The sequence below is a fragment of the Durio zibethinus genome, chromosome 15 (genome assembly GCF_047325235.1).
Source record: "Durio zibethinus cultivar Kanyao isolate XHJ-2024 chromosome 15, ASM4732523v1, whole genome shotgun sequence".
Classification (NCBI taxonomy): domain Eukaryota; kingdom Viridiplantae; phylum Streptophyta; class Magnoliopsida; order Malvales; family Malvaceae; genus Durio; species Durio zibethinus.
Window position 1 is genome coordinate 22,822,434 of NC_143176.1, and position 22,152 is coordinate 22,844,585.

General features: G+C 35.1%; 3 protein-coding genes and 1 pseudogene across 10 annotated transcripts; 2 read left to right on the top strand and 2 right to left on the bottom strand.

The window, feature by feature from the left end:
* The first annotated feature begins 571 nt into the window (after positions 1 to 571).
* LOC111301475 (dolichol kinase EVAN-like) lies at positions 572 to 5,900 on the top strand. 7 transcript variants are annotated; one of them, XM_022897167.2, is made up of 14 exons: positions 572 to 1,005; positions 1,257 to 1,369; positions 1,506 to 1,712; positions 1,841 to 1,945; positions 2,046 to 2,116; positions 2,210 to 2,290; positions 2,365 to 2,579; positions 3,086 to 3,275; positions 3,394 to 3,459; positions 3,725 to 3,813; positions 3,900 to 4,014; positions 4,780 to 4,831; positions 4,943 to 5,043; positions 5,352 to 5,900. In XM_022897167.2, the coding sequence occupies exons 1-14, from the start codon at positions 821 to 823 to the stop codon at positions 5,463 to 5,465; spliced, it is 1,704 nt and encodes a 567-aa protein (XP_022752902.2). In that variant the 5' UTR covers positions 572 to 820; the 3' UTR covers positions 5,466 to 5,900. The 7 variants fall into 7 exon arrangements, with proteins under 7 accessions (XP_022752902.2, XP_022752901.2, XP_089601063.1 ...); XM_022897166.2 differs by having other exon boundaries at positions 632 to 1,005; positions 1,254 to 1,369; XM_089744937.1 differs by lacking the exons at positions 4,943 to 5,043; positions 5,352 to 5,900 and adding an exon at positions 4,101 to 4,204 and having other exon boundaries at positions 684 to 1,005; positions 1,254 to 1,369.
* Positions 5,901 to 10,560: 4,660 nt separating this feature from the next.
* Positions 10,561 to 11,295, bottom strand: LOC111302204 (protein SMALL AUXIN UP-REGULATED RNA 51-like). Its single transcript, XM_022898141.2, has one exon. The coding sequence runs from the start codon at positions 11,180 to 11,182 to the stop codon at positions 10,685 to 10,687; it is 498 nt and encodes a 165-aa protein (XP_022753876.2). The 5' UTR covers positions 11,183 to 11,295; the 3' UTR covers positions 10,561 to 10,684.
* Positions 11,296 to 14,991: 3,696 nt separating this feature from the next.
* On the bottom strand, positions 14,992 to 18,146 carry LOC111301476 (ABC transporter F family member 1-like). Its single transcript, XM_022897171.2, has 6 exons — positions 18,030 to 18,146; positions 17,690 to 17,925; positions 17,237 to 17,310; positions 16,918 to 17,128; positions 16,587 to 16,821; positions 14,992 to 16,426 (listed from the first exon to the last, which is right to left on the bottom strand). The coding sequence occupies exons 2-6, from the start codon at positions 17,915 to 17,917 to the stop codon at positions 15,369 to 15,371; spliced, it is 1,806 nt and encodes a 601-aa protein (XP_022752906.2). The 5' UTR covers positions 17,918 to 17,925; positions 18,030 to 18,146; the 3' UTR covers positions 14,992 to 15,368.
* Positions 18,147 to 18,415: 269 nt separating this feature from the next.
* Positions 18,416 to 21,229, top strand: LOC111302205 (uncharacterized; annotated as a pseudogene). The gene is made up of 2 exons (XR_016328002.1): positions 18,416 to 18,510; positions 20,714 to 21,229. The product of XR_016328002.1 is annotated as an uncharacterized LOC111302205 (transcript).
* Positions 21,230 to 22,152: the final 923 nt, after the last annotated feature.

Sequence of the window (22,152 nt, forward strand, 5' to 3'; positions counted from 1 at the left end):
GCCAGCACTTCATTTTGACAACACCAAGGTATGATCATCGAACGGTCACGAATCTCCTCCGCAAGAGGATCAGCATCTTCAGAGCTCACAATATCAGGCCTGATCACCCAAATAAAATTCACTTTCCTAAGCAAAAGCTCAATGGCTATCTATTAGGTCAGTTTTTTAAACATGGGCACATAGCTACCAAAAGACACTTACAAAACTGAGCCATGAAGATTTTTATCGAGCCATTGGGTGCAACTGGACACGGACCAAAGGCTACCCATGCATGAACTGGTCATGGTTCAACGACCTGTCGAACCCAACAGGGAGTCCATCATGTTATTCATCACATAAAAAAAATATATGAATAATAGGTCTTTATATTCTTTCTCATTGATCAATAAAAAATATTTTATTTTATATTCTTTTAAAAATTTATTGTGGAGATTAAAAAATTTTCATATATATTAATATATTAAAAAATTGTTAACATTTTGATTTTGTAAAATTTAAAAACTCCATATTTGAAAGAAAGAAAAAAAAAAAAACTCTATCAATAAATTGTAGTAGTAATTAGATAAAAATCTATTATCCGAAGTAAATAAATAAAAGAATATTCTAAGAACATGGGTCCCATGTTTCAGGCGGCAGTCCAATGAACTTCCTCGTCGACCACAATCCGATGGGCTATACCCCTCGATTTCCGAATTCTGACAAAACAGACAATCCAAAGCGCTTTCTATAAAAGGTAAAACAATTGAAATTAAAAAAAAAAACTTCCTTTTGAATCTAATCCTTCCCGCGTAAAGTCACCGTTCAATCGTTTCCGATCTCCATGTGGATCTCCCCGTCGAAGGCGATGAACGGAGAGAGAGCCGTGGTTCTCGTCTTCGTCTTCCGTATTCTCTCCTCTCTCCCCTTCTCCCTCCTCCCCCACGCCCTCTCCCTCTCCCTCCTCTCCCTATTCTCTCTCTTCGTCGAGATCCGCGCTGACGACTCCCTCTTCCTCTTCAAAACCAGGTATGTAAAAGGAACAAAGACAGATCAAAATTTGATTTTCAATTGCACAGCTAGGGTTTTAGAGAATCTCAATTTGTTAAATTCTTTTATTTTTTAATGTGAAAGTTTGAACTTTTGTTTGTTTTAGTAGGCCAGGTGCTTCATCAGAAAATTTGATTTTCACTTGGAGAGTTAGGGTTTTAGAGAATCTCAATTCGTTAAATTCTTTTATTTTTTAATGTGAAAGTTTGAATTTTTGTTTGTTTTAGTAGGCCAGGTGCTTCATCAGGAATAATGTTAGGAGCAATTACGTTGCCAACTGTAATGCTTTCGAAGTTGATTCAGCTCTCAAGAGCTTTCTCTTTGCAACGAATTGAGCTTGATGGTACTCCTTTTCGCCTTGAAAAATGTTCTCTTAGTTAGATTAACAAAGCAAATTATGGATTCACAAATGAATTCTACAAAGAATTTTAGGGAATATATAAGAACATTTTGGATTTATGTTTGATGTTTGTGTGTAGAGCTTGAACATATGACAATGCAATTTTGGGCCACATCAGCTTGTTGTTGCGGTGTGCTCATATTCCTCTCTATAGTTATGTGGTGTGCCGCCAACAATAAGAATCCCCATTTCTCCTGTAGTGTTTGGGATGCAAAGTTTAGCTTAAGCTGTGTCATCTTATATTCCGTTGTTTGCTGTATATCGCTTGCTACAATATCTCATACTGGTAAGTTAGTCATTCTGTTGTTATTGCATTTTTGTTTTTAGTTTCATGCATTGAGTAAGCTGTGAAGATGAAAATTAGCGTTACTTTCTTGCATTGAGTAACCAATGGTTTCATTTGTCTGCATACAGGCTTTAACACAGCTTTAAAGTTACTGTGGTTGCTATGTCATGGATTTGCTGCAGTGAAATTAATTCAACATCTTCTCAATACATTCCCATGTTGTGCTTCAATCGGTTTGTTTCATGATACTCTCTCTAGATGTCAACTTTTATCAACCAAATGTTTCTTACTGAGCACAGTGAAAAGATTTTTTTATGTCCCTTGTTTTTGCAGGGGAAGCACTTTTGGTGACTTCAGGTCTTGTACTCTATTTTGGTGACATGTTGGCATGTACCATTTCAAAGGTTAGGGCTGCTTTATCACATCCAATACAGGCTGTCGTGACTGCAAAATCCAGCAGAATTAGCATTTCAATGTTAACGACATTGTTTGAACAGGTCTGTAGACTCTTGCTTTCACCGGAGTTGGTATCCATACGATATGGAATTAAAAGAAGTGAGATAGGTATTATTATTCAGGTATGAATCTTCAAGTGATAAAATTTTTTGTGAATGGTCTAGCTGGATAGTGAAAGTTGTTCTCTTCTATGCAGGGCGTGCTGCTTGGACTTCTTATTTTTTCAGCAGTTTTTAAATTTGTTATCTGCTTATGGGAATACTTCTGGGGAGCTGACAAGTCTGAATCAAGACAAAACAAAGAAATCGGGAGATCTCTCATATTCTTTACTTCTCTTGGATTTATCATGATTGCGGTTGCCCCATCTTGGATGATGATCGTCCTAGATTTTGATGTACATCCTCTGTTATGGTATATCTTTGCTCATAGATATTTTCAATTTGACTTATAATATAATGTTTTTTTATCAACATCTTTTTCTTTGACTTTTATCTATCCCCTTTTACATTTGGTTTCTGTAGTGTGATCTAATTTTGAGGTAAGTAGGTGTTTATCAAGAGGTTTTAGTGACTTTAAGTTTAACTGTTTGGTGACGGATATAGATATTATTGGTATAATGGGTGGTTTTGTTTCTGTGGTATTTGATATCCTATCTTGCTCCGGTGTTGCTATTAATACTTATAGCCTAGGGTTGCAAGTTATTTGTGCTACAGTCCTTTTTTGGGCATTCTAGAGATAACGGTTGTGCAGCAGAGAAAAAACTGATTTATGCTATCACATGACTTTAACGGAATTATTATTATTGATAATAATGGTTCTCTTCCTATGCTACCATTATTTGGTTTTTCTCATGCTGTCTTCTGGTTTCCCTACAATTTTTCCTAGTACCTTATCTTTACATCATACATTTTTTACAGGATATTCCTGTTTGTTTTTTCGGAACCATTGAAAAGACTGTCATTATGTATCTACTGGTTGGGTTTGATATTTGCTTCTGTATTGCGGTTTTACAATATTTCTAAGAACAGTAAGATTGAGAGGATTCTTCTTCGAAAATACTACCATCTGCTGGCTGTTTTAATGTTTCTGCCTGCTCTTATTTACCAGGTGATCTGAGTATACACTTGACTATCATGTATCTATTATTTAGCAACCTTTTTCCGCTCCTTCACTCTAGTAATGGTTTGCTTAGATATTATATTGACTTTTTAATTTCTTATTGCAGCCAAAATTTCTTGATCTAGCATTTGGTGCAGCTTTGGCAGTTTTCTTAGTATTAGAAATTATTCGAGTAAGTTCACCAAACTTGCAAATATTTTGTAGATGTTGACAATTTATCAAGTAATAATTTGTGTGAAGTTGCTCTACTTTTTGCCCAAATGTTCACTAGTTAAGGTTTTGAAGGGTGGTGTTTTTGCAAGTATCTCAAATTAAAAATTCATATCCTAGTGTTTACGATTTAGAAGCAAGGTCTATGTTTTCTAATGTGCTGGGAAACTGTTGATCTGTTTTAAAGTTTCTTGGTTGATGTTGCATAACCTTTCCTTTGTAGCCAGGTTTGGAGAATTTGGCCTTTAGGGAAACTTGTGCATCAATTTATGAGTGCCTTTACAGATCATCGTGACTCGGATCTTCTTATTGTCAGGTACGGCATGTTACTGTTATTGGAAACTAAAAGGCATATACTTGTTGCAAGCAATTTCAAGTAAGGTCCCTTTTTGATTTATGTAGCCACTTTTCACTCTTATTGGGATGTGCACTTCCTATCTGGATGTCCTCCGGGTTCAATGATCGGCCTCTTACCCCTTTTGCTGGAATTTTAAGCCTTGGAATTGGAGATACGATGGTAAGAATGCTTATTGTTGCCATTGGGGCCTTCAATTTCTTGCCATTACAAATTTCTCACTTTTGTATTTACCTAAGAATTTCTAGATGTTTCAGAAAAAAATGCAGTCTGATATATCACTAGCACATTTGGTCTTCTCCAAAAATTCATGCTCCACTCCTTCAGTCTCCCCCTTCTCATAATTTTGCTGGCAAGCTCTTTAAGTCTTACTTTAATAAAGAAAAAGGTTGCATCATGTTCACAGTTATCATTGGTTGTTGATATTGTGCCACATGTCACGATGGTTATGATGTTGCCAATTGCTGCTCTTTTGCTTTTCTTTGATGTTAAATTTGGCTCTTGAACTAAAACTTTATGCAATTTTGTTCTTGGATTTGCTCATTATCAAATGATTAACAGTGTTAATATCCAATGCGAACATGACCAAAGTTTTTAAACCTAGACAAGCATTCTACTCCAAGCCAATCCAGAAAGAGATAGAAGGGGAAAACCTTAGCCATCTTTAATTAAGGATTAAAAAATCCACCATGACTCTACCACCTCCACCACTAGTGCCACATGAAATAACTGCAGGGAGTCCACTTGTTATGACTATATTGCAAAATAATTTGCTAATTCATGAACAATAATTGGAAACAATGTGGACAATCAACAACTAGTAGAGATATAAATATAAAAAGGTTTACAAAGTATCAAATTAGCTGACTGCCTATTACTCCTTCCAAGTTTATCATACAGTCGTGAACTTTTTGCTTTTATGCTTAGGCATCAATGGTTGGCCACAAGTATGGTGTCCTTAGGTGGAGCAAAACTGGCAGTAAGAATCTTCTTTCTTTCTCTCTTCTCCTTTTATTGCTTTGTATACTTAAGGTTTCTTGAGGGGCTTTACAATATACCTGCTAACAATAGCAAATTTGTTACACTTAAGAGAAAACTATTGAAGGCACTGCAGCTGGTATAACATCTGTCCTTGCTGCTTGCTCTGTCCTGCTTCCACTTTTGGCATCCACCGGATATATTCTAACTCAGGTATCTCTATCTCTCTCTCTCTCTCTCTCTCACACACACACACACACACATTGACTGACACACTCATCATAAGCACATTTGTGGCAACTTAACCAGGAATGAATTTGTTCTCTGAAACATCCAACCTGGCTAAGTTTGTTTCTGTTTTATTAAAGTAACTCCTAAGTTCTTTGAATTTGCACCATAAATGTAGACTTGACTCTCCCGGATGAGTCAATTCATCATGGGACCTAGATGGTTCCATGGACCTAATTAATTGTTTAGGTTATTTATACATATAGTGATGTCTGAAATTCCAATTTCCACAGCACTGGTTCCCTCTTCTCATAGCCGTAACCACAAGTGGTTTATTGGAGGCCTACACAGCGCAACTTGATAATGCTTTTATACCACTTGTCTTCTATAGCCTTCTCTGTTTGTAAATGCACATTTCAACCTTCCAAAAAGGTAAGTATACACGGATAGTTATAAACAAATCCTTCTACATGTGCTTCCATTTAGCATCTTGTTTCTTGATAGATGTTTCTAACCACCCTCATGGAATCCAAAGAGCCTGTTGTATGCCATACCATTTGTAGTTTCAGAATAATCTAGAATTTGGTGTAGGATGAGCTTAGTCTTTATATTTTATTAGGTGTTTTGAGCCATCAGAAAGAGATGAGTAGCAACATGAAAAGATTGGTTTGTAGAGAGTAAGGATTGTTTTATGTAGTTTATTACATCATAAATTGTCGCTGTAATCATTTGAAAATTTCTTTCTAACATTAATCCTAGTAATTCATCGTTGGATAACTTTGTTGGCATCGACCATTATTGAAAATTCTAGAAAGAGTGATACTGCAATTTCATTCATAACATTTTTCAAGTTTCATTTTCGTTATTTCATTTATTAAATGACTTTGAACCAACTTATGTGTTTGTCTCCTGCCTTATCAACCTTAAAGTACTCTTCTTTGGATAAATGATGAATTTGTTTCTAATTAAAAGTATACTTTATACAAATGAATAATGCCGGTCAACATAACAACTAAGAGGACCCCACTTTCCCTTTTGGGGTAGGGGGGTTGAAAAAACTATAGAAAAGTAAATCCCAACAAATTTGGTATGGCACCCAATGGTTGTTTGCATGCCGCTTATACAACATGTTGGCTCTCTGTGGACCTATTGCAGTAATGTTCTTTGTTTCTCATCGATCAGAGAGATGGGGTTTCATTTCATGTCGCCTCTACAAATATCTTACGAATGATGACAGCCTAGACCTGACCTGAATCCCCCACCCTACTCATCCATCAAATGTTTCTTTCATGAATGTTTTAAACTTTTTTCATTTCCCCAACACATCAATAGTTAGAAGAGATTTCAGTTTAAAAGATTTAGAGTCCAATTTTGACAGTTAAGTGATAAAGGGTTTATGAGTACTAGAAGGTTAAGCTTTTAAACTTGCATTTTGAGTTTTGGAATCCGGTAAAAAGTAATAAAGTGGGTAAACATCTGTGAAATGGATAGATTGCTATCGTTTGAGATTGCTAATATAAACCGATTACTATATCAAATAAGATGAGTTATTAGATTAATGGGAACAAATTAAAGGCGGTTGACTGACAAAAACAGCAACTATATTTGAAACATAGGCGTGACTAGACAGAAGTTGTAAGGACCAAAGCCATTGAAGGAAAAAGAATGTTTCATGGTGAGTGGAAACTTGAAAGGCTCGATTGAAATCACCCATATGTGCTGCTCTCCCCCATTGGCTTCTAACTCTGTCCGTCCAACCCGTGTTCTTGTTTCTTTCTTTCTGGCTCTCAAACTTGTGCTCTATATACATAAACCAAAGTCATTAACAATTTAACATTCTAAAGTTAAGGTACGGAATAAATGGCTAAGCTCAAAACTGTTCCTGAGAATTAAGCTATGAGAAATCGAATTCAAACTTGTATGGTCAATCCACCAATGTACCTGAAGACGTTAAGGGAGAGCACTTTGCCTTTATTGCTATATATTTGTAAAGATGACGAGAAAAAATTCATTGTTCCATTGAACTATCTGAACCACCCCACGTTTTTGAGGCTGTTGGAGCAAGCTTCTGGAGAGTAAAGAGTGCAGCCCAGGGAGCTTGAGAGGCTATTGACTTAAGGGTAAGTTGCTCTGCTGTAATCGAAGTGAGCTTGGATTGAAACTTGAAAGTGAAACTCGTGATGAGCTCGGTACAATCATTACAAAAGCTGATTTCTTTATATTCCAATTATAGTTGCAGTACTTAAAAAGAATGGACCATTGCTCCCGATATGTTGCTAATTTCTTAACAAGATTAATCGTACTTTATACTTTGTATCCATACCCTGCCTGCCTTATCATTATCCTTGATGTGAAAATATGTTTTGTTTCATTTTTCGGGGGTATTCTTAACATTAATGGTGTAATTAAAAACTCAACCGTTTTTTTCTTGGTATTCTTAAGAAGTTGAAGTTTCATTCATGGCCTAATTTATCGTCATTTCCAATTTTTCTAACATGGAAACTCTTCATGAAGTTGTATATTTCTCCTTTGGGTTCCGTTTTAACTCCCGATTTCATGTTATCTTAACCAATTCAGGGAAAGGTACAAGGCAAATTTTGAGGCTATTTTTATACTGCAGTTGTCCAAGCTGGGCATAATATTTTCATAAAAATTATTTCTTTCTATTTCCAATTACACATAAAGTTGATTTGGCAATTCAACTAGTCAAGTGTTTGACTGCAGTTACCAGCATATTGTGAAGCAGGAAAAAAAGACAGGTATTGGTTGAACATGGAGTTGTTGTTTTGTGGTTTTGAATAGGTCAAGACAAGGTAAATGTTGTTTTGAACTCATCAAGCTGGCTTATCCATTCCCGGTAAATGTTGTAGGGCCTCTTTGATCACTCATGTTTATGAGCAAAATTTCTTATTTAACAGCACTTCACACTTCACACCTTTGAAACAAGTAGAAAGGACCAAACCAGTGACTAGGACCCCAATTAATATTTAGTTGGTAGTCACACAGTACTGTGAATACCCGGCATCTCAATCTTGGAAAATCCATTTGTTTGCTAACTATTGAGTGTACTGTTGCCTCTCCTGTAGGCCAATATGAATAGTGGTTATATATATATATTGCTGTTGAGTGTTGAATAGACTAGAAGCTAGCAGATAATGTTTGCTCACAGAAATATCTAGAACAGCAGGAAAATTTGATATTGAATCCTCGATGCAGTCCACCTCCCATGTTAAATATGAATATGGTGATGATATATCAATTTTTGCACTTTTTCCTTCCAGCTCATCTTTATGTGGGATCCCACCAAAAAAACTTTCAATCCAATCTGAAGAGACTATAGATGTAAGGGTAAACAATTTGATGTGCAAAATCTGTCATGGACCCTCTCTTAGTCAGCTTATTAGCCAAAAGCAGAGGAAAGGAGCATATCAAATTTTAGTACAGTCGAAAACAACGTATCCTTCATAAGATGCTTGAAATGTATTTCATTTTATCTGATTTTTTTTTTTTTAAATTGAATGGAGTCTTGTTCCATCATTAACATGCTTGAAAATGGTTCTAATATGAAGAGACATCCTTTTTTATGATAAAGTGGTGGGCTAGCTAGCTACATCTGAATGTTGGTCCGAATTGTCTTGGAAGCTAAATTAAAGTAACATTTTCCATTATTTTGTCTATGATGAGTTATCTTTTCACTATAAATCTATGGTATGCAACCGATTTTCATGACTTAAGACAACCATTTTACCTGCACTTCCAGGCCCGCAATCAATTTAAATTTCCATCTATTTTTTCCCCTATATACATACATAAATTGAAGCATTTTCCAAACATATTTTTAATGCAAAAATACCGATCCAACCTGAAGCTTATCTTATGCATGTGGATAGATTTTGAAGGAAGGCAGGGTAAGCAAAGATATTTTCCTTCAGGTTTGAGTTGTAAATTGTAATGCTTTCCCTCTTAACCATTATATAGGATTTCTCTCAGACATTGAGTTTCCTGATTAGGTCTTAGAACACAAAATGTTTTAGTATTAATTTTAGGAATACTCTAAAGTTTAATGCAGTCATTATCTATAATTGGGATAGTTTATAATCTATTAGAGACATTTCTTTAACTTGGCCTATAATAATTGTGGGAAATGAGGTCTTAAAGCATTTCTTAATAGCCGTTTGGATTCCACTGCATCTTTCATGCGGTGCGATTAAGCTCACCACACATTCAGTTAAATCCTAACACCAACTCCAATAAAATCAAATCAGCATAAATTCTTCATTAAAATTTTTTTTCAATCATAATTACAATAATATTTTTTTTAATCACAGTTACAGTAATTTTTATTAGTAGTCATTTAGATCACACCGCTTCTCTGGTACAGTGTGATTAAGTTTACTGCACCTCTAGTTGAATCCAAATGCTAGCTTTAATGAGATCAAGTTAACATAAATTTTTCATTAAAATTTTTTTTCAATTGCAGTTACAGTAATTTTTTTTTAATTGCAGCTACAATAAGTTTTATTACTGTTTTCAATCTCACTGTAAACAATCTCACCGCCGGTCTAAATGAAGCCTTAATATAAGATCCTAACTTTTTTTCATACCGGGGAATTGAGCAAACTGAGAAATTTTATGGTCATGGATTAAGCTGGAAGGCTCATTATATTGACTTTCCTTTGGATTTTCTGCAAGTGGAACCTACAAAATTGTCAAAAAGAACAAGGTCACCATCTTGGTACATCGTTAAGTGAGTGAAAACTCTGAGTTTTAAATTCATGGCATATTGTCCGTCATCTTTGGAAGCTGCATGCGTATTGGGTGATTTACAACTAAGAGCTACCAGAAGTTAAAGAGTATTCGATGTGGAGATATTGAGGGATAAAAATAATGAAACTTTTCCTCATTTTCCATTTATGATCTGGTCATTGGTAATTGATCTTTGATCAGAATTGGTTCATCTCAAGCTTGTTGACCAAAAGTGTGGAGATATTGGCCTAACTGCTAGTCCTTATTTTCTTCTAAAAGGAAGGCATCAAGTTCAAATCTTATCTCCTTAATTGTTAACTACACAAAAATGCACTGTTATTATTTCAAAATGTCATATTGATTAGGCTCTTAGAGATCTTGTTTTCTAAATGTTACTTATAACAAAATGCTACTAATAAAAACAACAGAAGTGGGGATTCATTTTTCTGCCAAATTTCTTTACCTATACTTACCATAGTAATTAGTCATTACAAAGTTGAAAGAGCAAAGATCCAACTTTTTCGCTTCTTAGGTACTTTTACTCAATGTACTTTTCTTCAGGTGACTGTTCAAAAGCTGTTAGCTAGTCAATGCCCAAATGTGCTGCTGATTTATCTGTTTGAACAGAAATACCAAGGAAAACTATGGATCGACCTACCTTTTGTTTTTTTGGCCAAAGAAATTATGAATATGTACTTACTTGCTCTACAGCAATTGCCTGTGACGAGAAGCACTGCTTTCCTAATGAGGAACGACTGCAAATAAACAAGATTTTCTCTTTTAATTATTTCATGTAGTTGCCCCCGTAGAATTAGTACAAAACATGAATTGAAAAAGGAGATGATCAGAAAACAATTCACGGAGTCTACAAGGAAGATCACTAAGTACTAGGGGGTGGAAAATTCATCAAGCTATATATATTAATATCGAAGCCTGTAGCTCCTTTTCTGTTTCGATAGCTTTGTATCGTGGCTTCACAGGCACCCCAGTTGACTTTAGCATTTGAGTCCGCTTCTTGCCATTGCTCGGCTAATATCCTCTCAAGCTCACTTGGACGGCAAGGAATTGTCAGGGCTCCCTCGCGATTGAATCCATACTCCTCTGCTGCTTGCTCCAATAGCATTAAAAACTTCGGATGTGTCAAATAACTCAATGGAACCACAAATCTCCTTGGTTCCTTACCATACTCCGCAACCACAGCAAAATGTCCTTTTTTTACATCTTCAGGCACATAGGTGGAGTCATGAATTTCATCACGTTCGTCGTTAAACGAGTTCCATTTCCTTCCTAAAAAAAGACCCTTGTGCAGCTTCTCTACAATAATCTTGAGCTTCACAATTCCATTCTTCTTCTTGCTGCTACTCCTAAGCTTAGCCATTGACAAAGTTTTGCAAGTTTGTTCTAAGTTACTATTGGCAATCAGGCAATGTGGTTAAATATATGAACTGTTTTTTGGTTGGATATCATTTTGCGTCCTAACTCCATCTATTTATAGACGTGCTTAAGACTCTGGTCTAGAGCCCCTAGGGTGAGAAATAATTGAATTCCATTGAAAGAGCTAAGTCGAAGAAAAAAAAAATTGAAAAGGACATGGTCGCTTGCCTGAGTTAATTGGAAGACCAGTCATGTGATTAAGCGATTTCTTGGCTTCAATAAACAGTCCTTTTCAGTTAGACGTGTTTGTCTGCCTTAAATTCATTAAGACACCGTCATCCTGGTTTATCTGTGATCATCATTACAAATTACTGCTCTTAACAAAGCCTAATTTAAGCATTTATCTGATAAATTCACTTAGAATTAGACAAGATATAGAAATTCTCATGAGAAAAAAAATGACAGGAGAAGAAAAACTACAGTACATTCGATATGTACTTTTGGAATTGCCTGCATATGTAAGCTCATCAGAAAAAGGAACAGTAAACATCTATGGCATCATGGATTCACCATGTGATATTGTTTCCAACAGTTGAACTAAAAAATTAGTAACTTTAATTGGTTTCAATCGTAGAAATAATTGTGAAAACTATAACTTTCTTTGAACCAACTAATGCAGTTCAGATCCTGTGGCTGAAGTTAATGAATTCTTTAAATGTAGTTGACATGTTTGGTTAAGATTTCATAGCATGTTTCAAACTCAATTTTTATTCTCTGTACCCCACATAATGCAATTTCTTTTATGTGGATATCGAACCAAGAGTTTTGATTAGATCAATCTGAATGTCTCTTATGCCAGCACAAACCTCTTATGAATTGCGGCTTTCAAATCAATTAATTTCATGTTAAGTTTTTAAGAGTCTTCAGTTTTGTCTCAAATATAAGTAACAAATAAATATCAGGAGCATATGATTCGGTTGCCTGAAAACAATGATCAGTCATTTTTCATAGAACATTTTTTATATCGACTAAACACCTTTCCAACAACAATCTAAATAATTTCAATGACAAAAGGCACCTTAGGGTTCCAATAGCTGAATTTTTTTCTACTTCTTTTATGGTATCATTATGAGCTACTTCGGAGTTGTTCCACCAACTGCACTAAATGCTGATTAGACCCATCATATTCTTCATCTAGTCATATGCAATATGATTATGGAAGGGTTTTTTTTTTTCTTTTTAATTTTAAGTCATAGGATTTGAATCTAATCATTAGAATTAAAATTTTAATATTCTATTAACAAATTAGGAAATTTTTTACCATGCAATATAAATATTGAGAGAGGTAATGTGTTGGAATTCCTCTTCTAGTCAAAATTAATATATTTATAGTAAAATTTATTTATGAGGCCTAAGGATCAGATAAAACAAGACAGTATCCAGAGATTACAGTTGTACCCATTGATATCTTGATTGCTTTCTCTCACTTTTTTTTTTTAAATACTTGATGCATTTGGAAATTATGGAAACTTGCCCTACATCACCTTGTAAGCAACTAAACCATATCTGCCATGGCTGCCATCATTAGGAAACAACATTTTAAACTGTGTTGAAGGGCAAAATTTTGAACTGTGTTGTGGGTGTTTCTTCCTGGAAGTATATATGGAGCTAGCTATTGTTAATGATCATAAAAAAAGCAAAGTCTATCTATAGAAGAGTAATGTGTAGCAACGTCGAATGCATAGCTTAAAGGTTGTCTAGCTTGAGTTACGATTGCAAATATCATACATATCATAAATGTTTCTACTGACAAGTTTTGCATTCTTATCAGATGACTAATTTTTTTCCTTTTCCTTTTTGGGGTCATGGGGCCTTGCGGAAAGGGTGAGGGAGAAAGGGGTTCAAGTTGAAGGAGTTATGGATCAAACTCTTGTCAATTTTGTTCCAGGGCAAAAGAATTTCATGCACAAAAAGTACTGCAGCCAACGAAGTTATTTATTGTGATAGCAACTGTTAAAAAGGAAAAGAAAAAAAAAAAAAAAAAACGGGGGATATATGGCTATGGCCAAAAGAAATGGTCATTTTCTATCCAAAGGCCTAATTTGGAAATGGAATGAGAAGAAATGGTCAAAAGAATCCAAAAATATAATTGAAAAGAAACAGAAAAGGAAGCTATGGCCAGCATCAAGTAGGTATTTATCTTTATGTTTTCTCAAAGCATTTTAGCACGAGTTACATGATGCAATTGTTCAACTATATATTCCTAAAGGCCACCGAGCATATATATATATATATATATATATATAGTAAGTTTAGTCGGGGAAATATCTAATCTCTCTTATCTTAATTAATCTGAATAATTATATGTATGAGTAGGTATTACCTAAAATGTAAATACAAACCTATTTAAAATAAAAGGGGGGGAGAATGAATCATTTATAATCATCAAATTCGAATGAGTTAATATCATAAATACTCTTTAAATTATAATAAAATAAGTAGTTAAATTTTAAAAATTTTTAATAAGATATCCGAATTATAAATTTATTAATTAAAATGATATTCACTTTTAATGTGATTAATTTCAAATATCAAATGATGAACAAATAATATTTTAATATCATTTCAATAAATAAATTTATAATTTAAATATTACATAAAAAATTTTACAAATTTAAGTATTACTTTAATCATTTCACTATAATCTCGAGATCATTTATAATATTAATTTAATTCAAAAATAAAGATGATCTTCCATACATTCTCTTATTTTCGAATTACAGTCTTTTTTTTTTTTTAAATATAGAGTGAATATTATTACCACATGCCAATGACGAAAATGAAACATTTTGTCCGCTCTGAATCTGCAATGCCGCTGCTCCACCTGTATCATCGACAAGTTTGAAAAGGAAATCAATATCTGACGACAAAGAATTAAAGCATGCAATTCTTATAAACAAGTTGGTCAACTTAAACTTGTATCAAATCAAAATTTTGCTTCACTTAAGCTTAGGGGTTTTCAACTTGCTTAAACACGATCCAAATTGTCAGAATTTCATTTTGTAAAAGCCTTTTCTATGGATCGTTTGTAATCTCATTTATAATTATTCTTTTGGGGCCAAAACCAAATTCTCATTTTCATTTATAAATTTAATAGGGAGATTGGTAAGCCCCTGTTGGGATCGAGTTATAAATCGTGATGTTAACTTCAAAGGCCCAAGTTGAGCTCGGTTTTTTCTTGAAAACCCAATGCCAAACTTTTTATGTAATTGTGGTCAAGACCAAAATTGAGATTTTTTTGGTCAAACCCAAAAAACTTGGGCTGCCCTCCCTTATCCGGGACAACTCTACTATCAACGACCACAGCATTCCAACTAGAGGTGTAGTCCATCGACCGATGTAATATTAAATTTGAACTTGATTTAACATTTAAAACTCATTCGAGTTCAATTATTTTTTTTTTAATTTAAATTCAATTTAAGATAAAAAAATAAATTATTTAAATTTATTCAAATAAATTTAATTAACATATAAATTTTAATTTAATTTTTATATTCGATAAAAATTTAATTATTTATATTTTAATTTTAATTTTAATTTAAGATATTTTATTAATTAAAATATATTAAAATATAAAAATTCGATTAACCTCATAAATTATTAAAATCACATATAAAAATATTCAAACTCGATTCAATTGATAAATCAAATTATTCAAATTTTAACTTGATTTAATAATAATTAAATCGAATTCAAAATTTATTCAAATTAAATTTGTATAATTTATAAATATTAATGTATCACTTACATCTATAATTCCAATAACATATTTCTATTGAACGTTTGCCAGCTACATATAAAAAAACTACTCACATTATCGAATTCAAGATACTGTCAACTACAACGTAGGACTGAATATATGATGCAACAACTCACCGGCTCGAAGCCTCGCATCTTTAGACCTAAAACAAATATCGCTCAAAACGAACAAAACCAAGGACAAAAGCGATGACAACAAATATGAAATACCCGCCTACTAACCCCAACAGAGGATAATGAAACCCGATGGCTTCAAACAATAACAAAGCCCTCGTTACCAGTGCTCTGTAGATATTATCTTAATCCTCCATAGGAGAACCCTCATCCGGGGAGGTAACCATTAGTTGAAGTTATACTAATTAATGCCTGCTTCAATCAGACAAACCAGCTTTACTCTTGAGATGCTCCTTGAAGTCCATAATGTCACCCTCCCACCGTGTTACAGCTTGATTTTCACACACCCAAATCTCCTCTGCTACCTGGTTTATGAGCCTGAAATCATGACTAACAAGTACCAAGCCACCATCCCACTCATTCAATGCCTCAGCCAGCGAATCAATTGTCTCAATATCCAAATGGTTAGTAGGCTCATCCAGCAGCAGTAAGTGGGGTTGTCTATATGCTAACCATGCAAAGATGACCCTACTCCTTTGTCCATCGGATAAATTCTTCATTGGCATCACTTGTGATTTCCCTGACAATCCAAACTTCCCAATTGCAGCTCTCATCCTCTCTTCCTCATTTCCAGGGTACTCTTTTATCATATACTGGAGAGCAGACATTTCCAAGTCTAGTTTCTCGGCCAAATGCTGATGGAATTGTGCAATTCGCAGATGATTATGCCGTCGTACCATGCCATCAATAGGAACCAAGTCCCCCGTCATCAGCTTCAGTAGCGTACTCTTCCCTGCACCATTAGGTCCTACTAGCGCTATCCTTGAGTCCAAGTCTACTCCAAAGTCAAGATTCTTGTAGATGAGATTATCAGGTGTATATCCAAAAGTAACTTCCACAAACTGCAGTACCGGTGGAGGAAGTTTTCCAACATCAACAAAACGAAAGACAAGAACCTTGTCTCTCACTACCTTCTCTGTGAGTCCACCCCGCTCCATCTTTGCCAATGTCTTTTCTTTACTCTGGGCCTGCCGGGCTAGTTTGGCTGACCCATGACCAAAGCGAGCAATGTACTCCTTCATTGAAGCAATCTGTTCCTGCTCCCACTTGTACTGTTTCATCTGGTTCTCTTCCAATTCAGCACGAGTTTGAACATACTGATCATAATTACCAGTGTAAAGCTTAAGGCTTTTGTTTTGCATGTGGATAATATTTGTACAGACTCCATTGAGGAAATCCTGGGAATGTGAAACCACAACAAGGATACGATCAAATTTCTTCAAATTTTCTTCCAACCAGACACAAGCTTCTAAATCTGTTTCAAATTACAAAAAATGTATATTACATCAGAGATGATAAGCATAGTGAAAAAGCTTTCCATGTCAAACAGATTTCAGATGAGAAACAGGAGAAAAAACCATATAAAAGTATCATCCCAGACTGATGACAAACAGAAATAACCAATAAAGACCAACCTAAATGATTGGTGGGCTCATCAAGCAACAGAATGGTGGGATTCATGAAAAGAGCCCGTGCTAAAGCGATCCTCATTCTCCAGCCACCAGAGAAATCTCGGGTTTTCTTTGCCTGCATCTTCTTGTTGAAACCAAGACCAAATAAAATTTCAGCAGCACGTTTCTCAGCGGTTGATGCATCCATGGCATCCAATCGCTCATAGATACGCTCAAGTTGCTCTCCACCACCATCATCCTAAAGCAAAATTTAATATGAAAAGAAAAAAGTTACAATGTAAGTTTTTGAAGAAAAACCTATAGCAAGATTAAAACACTGGTTAACAGAATAAACCTGCGCTGCCAAGGTTTCTGCTTCTTTCTCCAATTTCAACCTCTCCTCATCACAACTTATGACAGCCTCCAATGCAGACATGTCAGAAGCTTCAATCTCCCTCGTGAGATGATAGATATCCATGTGCTCTGGAATTGGAAGTTCACGCAAACCTATTGCAGTAAGCAGAGTGGATTTCCCACAACCATTTAAGCCAAGCAAGCCATAGCGTCTGCAAAGATAACATGAAATAGACAGTGTGGTCTCATCAGATAACAATCCCAAATGAATTACTATGAAATATGAATATTCCCAAGCAATATAGCTAAGGTCAACAAACCTGCCATAGTTAAGCTCCAATACTGAATCAACAATGAGATCATGTCCATGGAAAGTAACTGATAAGGATTCTATCTGCAACAAAGAAAAAATGCCAATTCACCATCAATATAAATTCTGACTCAATTACTCATCTTTGACACACATAAAGCTTCTTGTACCTCCAATAATGGAGTACAACAAAGACACCAAATATGTTCAACTAATTTGTCTATATCCATAAATGGAAAATCTCAGAATAATTAAACCTTCCAATATAGTTGGTGAATGCCTACTAAGCTCGCAACAATAAGCTAAAAGAACAAGCTTTACAAAGGCAAAAAATCTAATATCCCTTTTTTTTTCCTTTTCGTCAAACAATTTATCATAAAAAAGAGTAAAAAGCTAACATTTTCACCAAAAATAGCTAAAAGATAAACATTTAAGCTCATAAAAGTATGCTCTTTCAACTTACACGAATATCTCTCGAAAGAGGGTGCGAGCAGAGAACGCCAGTACAGGTCCGATCAGAAATCTGGAGATCACTGACTCCATCGGAAACCTTATCCACTCCGTTCTCTGCGGCCGCCGCAGAAGCTGCCGTCTTGGAAGATGCAGCAGCTGCAGCTGCCTTCCCTCCTCTTTTCGCGGCGGCAGCAGCCTTCTTCTGCGCTGCCTTCTTCTTGCTCGCGTCCGACACCATCTTCAGTTCTAGCCACCACAACAGACCCAAAAAAAGCAAAATTTTTTTTAATAAATAAATCAATAAATAAAAGTTAAATATATAAAAATTCGATATCTCGATTTAGAGTTACCTGAGGGAGGATCGGAGATCTAGGGTATGGAGGTACGGAGTTTTGGTGCTACACTTCGATGGTGAAGAGAACAGGTGGTAAACTTCGAAAAATAGGGTTGTGAGACGGAGAGTTTTCGGAGGAGGAAAGTTTCTAAAGTATTTATAGGGAAGATGAAAGGCGGAGCTGACACGTGTACGGCGATATCGCCACCGATTAGTCTTTAAGCGGACTGTATTTGCCTCTTAGCCTTTCGTATCCCAATCTGATTGGTAAATGCGTCTGGTCTCGGCTCAGGAAAAATCTACTCTATTCAAACGTTGTCGTTTTTGTTTTTTAAGGGGGGGGGGGGGGGACGTTGTCATTTAAAGTCATCAATTCCGCCACGTTTTTTTTTGTTTCTTGGGCATTGCAGCGGACATATTGACCTGGCCCATTTCTGTGTCTCTGGAAAGGAATTTCTCTTTCGATTGTTGCCATCAATTTGGGCTTCCCTCTTTTGGTAACTTTTTTTAATTTTTGGATTGGAAGTTAAATCTAATTTGAGGTGACGTTCACGGTTGAATTTATTTGTTTAGATGTTTGTTAGAATGTAAAATGTTTGATAATTTGCCTCAGTGAAAATTGGACCGTGTTTTCTTTAACTTGTTTAATTGTCTAACTGTATATTCCTGGTAAAGCCAAGTGGTGTTTTTATCTGAATATGCTAACTTCTGAATCTTTAGTCATTGTGGGATTATTGATTACCGCTTAAGGGAATATCAAAGTGGTGTTTTACTTTTAAAAATCTGGTAAAATCTTGAACTTGTATTTATTATGGGGAAGGAATGAAGATCCGGAGACAAGCTACTGGTGGCAATGGAATTAGACAAATTAGGTGATACATATACTATGAGGCCAGCTCATTGATATGGGCTCTTGAAACAAGCTGATTAGTCTAAGCAAGCAAGCAAGTAGTGGAGAAAGGGATGATCTGCAGGAATGTTAGGGTGACGGCTTAGGAAAAAGAAGAATGGGTAGGGTTTGATTGGCTCGATTGTTGGGATAGTGAGTGCATTTGAAAGGAAAGGGCTAAGGTCTTTGAGGTCTAATGATCTATGAGCCTCTGACATTTCTAGCTTTGGAAATCAAAGCCCAAAAATCTATAGCAAGTTGATAATATCATTCACAAAAATGCTTCATAAAAAATAACATCTAAATATAAAGTTAAGGGCATATGTATTCTTCCTAGTCAAAAATAGAGATGGTGATACTGAAAAATAGAGAGAAGGTCAAGGGCATAGTTTTATCCTACTAATCTATGAGGCAGCCAAATATATCAATCCTACTTTTAGACTCTTTATAACTGAATCTGAGTCCTAAGTTTTGGATAGTAGGTGAAAGAGACACCTAGAAATGCCCAAGTTAAACACCCAAATGTGAGGCTAGTTTTACATACTTTATCATCTTGTAAGTAGCATATCTAGGAATGAAGATTCTCATTCATGGAATTTTAAATCTTTCCTGAATGACTTGGAGGATACTAGTTTGAGGAATTCATTCTACTTGTATGTCCAAATATTCAGGTCTCTGTTACTATGAAGCTTCTTTGTCCTGATCTTTCTCCTAATTCTTAGCATGGTCTTGAAGCCCTAAACCTCATGATTTTTCTGTTTCTCCAGCACGTTATCTGGCTGATGAGACAACTTGTAGCTAAGTTTGACTAGCTTTGTCTGTTGCAACCGTAGTTTATCGCTGTCTTTGGTTCCTTCTAGTAACTTTGATTCTTTGATATGTTGTAGGAGTCTTCACCTCTTTCACCATTCTATGTTGTCTTGTTGCGTATTATCAGAAACTGCTGTTATCTACTATGTTATTTAATTTATGGCCATAATTGCTGAAAGAACTGTATGGCTAGACTATATTATTATCTATTTATCATTTACATATTAATTAACTTTTCAAAAGAATATGTTATTAGATACAAAAGTTTGCTAGTTGCCAGTTGGGGCTATGTAACTCTGTTGTGAACAATTCTTGGAGTCTGAGAACAGCCATAAATGACAAAGACAAAGTGAATATAAAAATTCCTTACATTATTAAAATTTATACAGAACTATCAATCATGTTACCAGAAAATGCTAGGTATGGGTCCTAATATCAACAACTGCACTACCTGAACTTAACAATAGGCATCCATCCAACTTTTCTGGTAGTTGAGGATGCAGAAGAGTTGCTGTTATACTTCATCACGTTCTCCCACTTTTTGTTTAGGAGCAGGGAATCTGCAGCTATTGAAGTGCCAAGAGAACCATTCAGGTCCAATCATTTAAATGTACAACTTTCAAAATTGTTCACAAGATGTTCTTTTGTCGTGATGTGTTGGTCGACTGTAAGACAATTCCTAAAGTTCTATTCAAAATTGGCTATGGTGTTGCTCTTAGGGTTATAACATAGAATGAATCATCCATTATTGAAGCTCACTATAATGTTTGGTAGGCTTATAACATAGAATGTATCATCCATTAAGTATTTGTCAATCAAGTCTATGGAATAACTTTAGAAGTGGTGAAGATGCTCTTGCAACCTTAGTATCATATATGTCAGTATTATACTTGAGTTTGGCCTGCAAATGAAGCACTTTGTTATTATTACGTACTGCTATAAAGTATAAACTGCAAAACTTGGAAACTGATTATGTTTTATTATGTTAAACAAAATGTTAGGGTGCTCAAAAGGATGACAGTACTGAAGAGGTATGTGCCGAGGTTGTTCATATCACTCAAGTACGTCACAGCAAATGTTGTAGACAGAAATAAGGGATGGATGGTTGCAACATCATCAACGGTTGATCACGGCATCAAGAACTCATTAGTGTGGACGGTCTTGCAATGCCAAGGCGGCAACCATCGTTGGAGAAGTGTTGGCTACGCGACTCAAGGTGGTGGGTCTTGAGCAAGGACAGGGAAGAGGAATTCATGTTGATGTAAACAAGGAGGTTGAGAAGAAAGGCTTTAAGAACAGGACCAAGGTCTGGGCTGTAGTCAATTCCCTTAGGAACAATGGAGTTAAGTTGTGCTTGAAGATGATGAAGATAATCCATCCCGGCAAAGTTGCCAATAATTCATGTCATTTTACAAAACTCTAACGTTGATTCATAAAAAGAAAAAAAAAATCTTACTGATTGAACTGATTCATGTGGATATAAATCTCAATATTATTACAATTACGTGATTTAAATATCTTTTCCTTTTTATTTTGGAAAAACGAAATGAAATTTCTTACAGAACTAACCTGAGTGAGCATATTATTACTCAACGTAGTCCCAAACAAATCAACCCGTCAAAAAGTTTCTTGAATCATCATGGGTTTGTGCCACTTGCTTTCCAAAACTCATCATGAACAGGTAGACTAGAAATCCATGCAAAATAATAATAGTAGTAGTACCAGCTTTGAATTTATCAAAACTTGCATATTCTATAAAGTATCAACTATTAATGTCTTGGCAATTCCACAAGCTTGCTTTATACCTCTGTAGGCCAAATTATCAAAAAAGAAAGAACCTTTAACATTTTTTTAATCACTTTTTTTTTCTTTTTATCCCTTTTTCTCCCTTTCTTATGTCTCAGCAATATCCATATATATATATATATATATATGAAAAATGAATCCCATTTTTCTCCCTTTAATCCACCTTTTGATAGTCTACTTCTGCTCACATGGGATTGAGCTCATGCAATCATAACATCCTTATAAAAAGGATTCAAGAGACCCTTTGATCACATGAATTTGGAATCTTATCCTACATAAGTAATTTTTTTTTCTTTTGTCCTCTTGAATTTACAAGGAAGAACATACCCTCAATTTATCCATGAAATCAAATCACACTCTTAATTTCTTTTCTTTACAATGTCAAAGAATATCTTGATCAGAATGATGGGAAATTAAGAATAGACAAGCGTTTTGTACATAATCCCAATTTCTATCTAAGCGAAGATTTATTAATTATTCAAATGATTGTTACCAAAATTTTTGATAACATTCAAAATTAAGTGTTTAGGTATTGTTTGTGACTTCGTGTGCTACCTTTTCCCACCCTTTGTGGAAGGTTCCCCTTTATTTCACAAAGGCAGACAAAGGGAAATGGGGGATTGGAAACATGGTT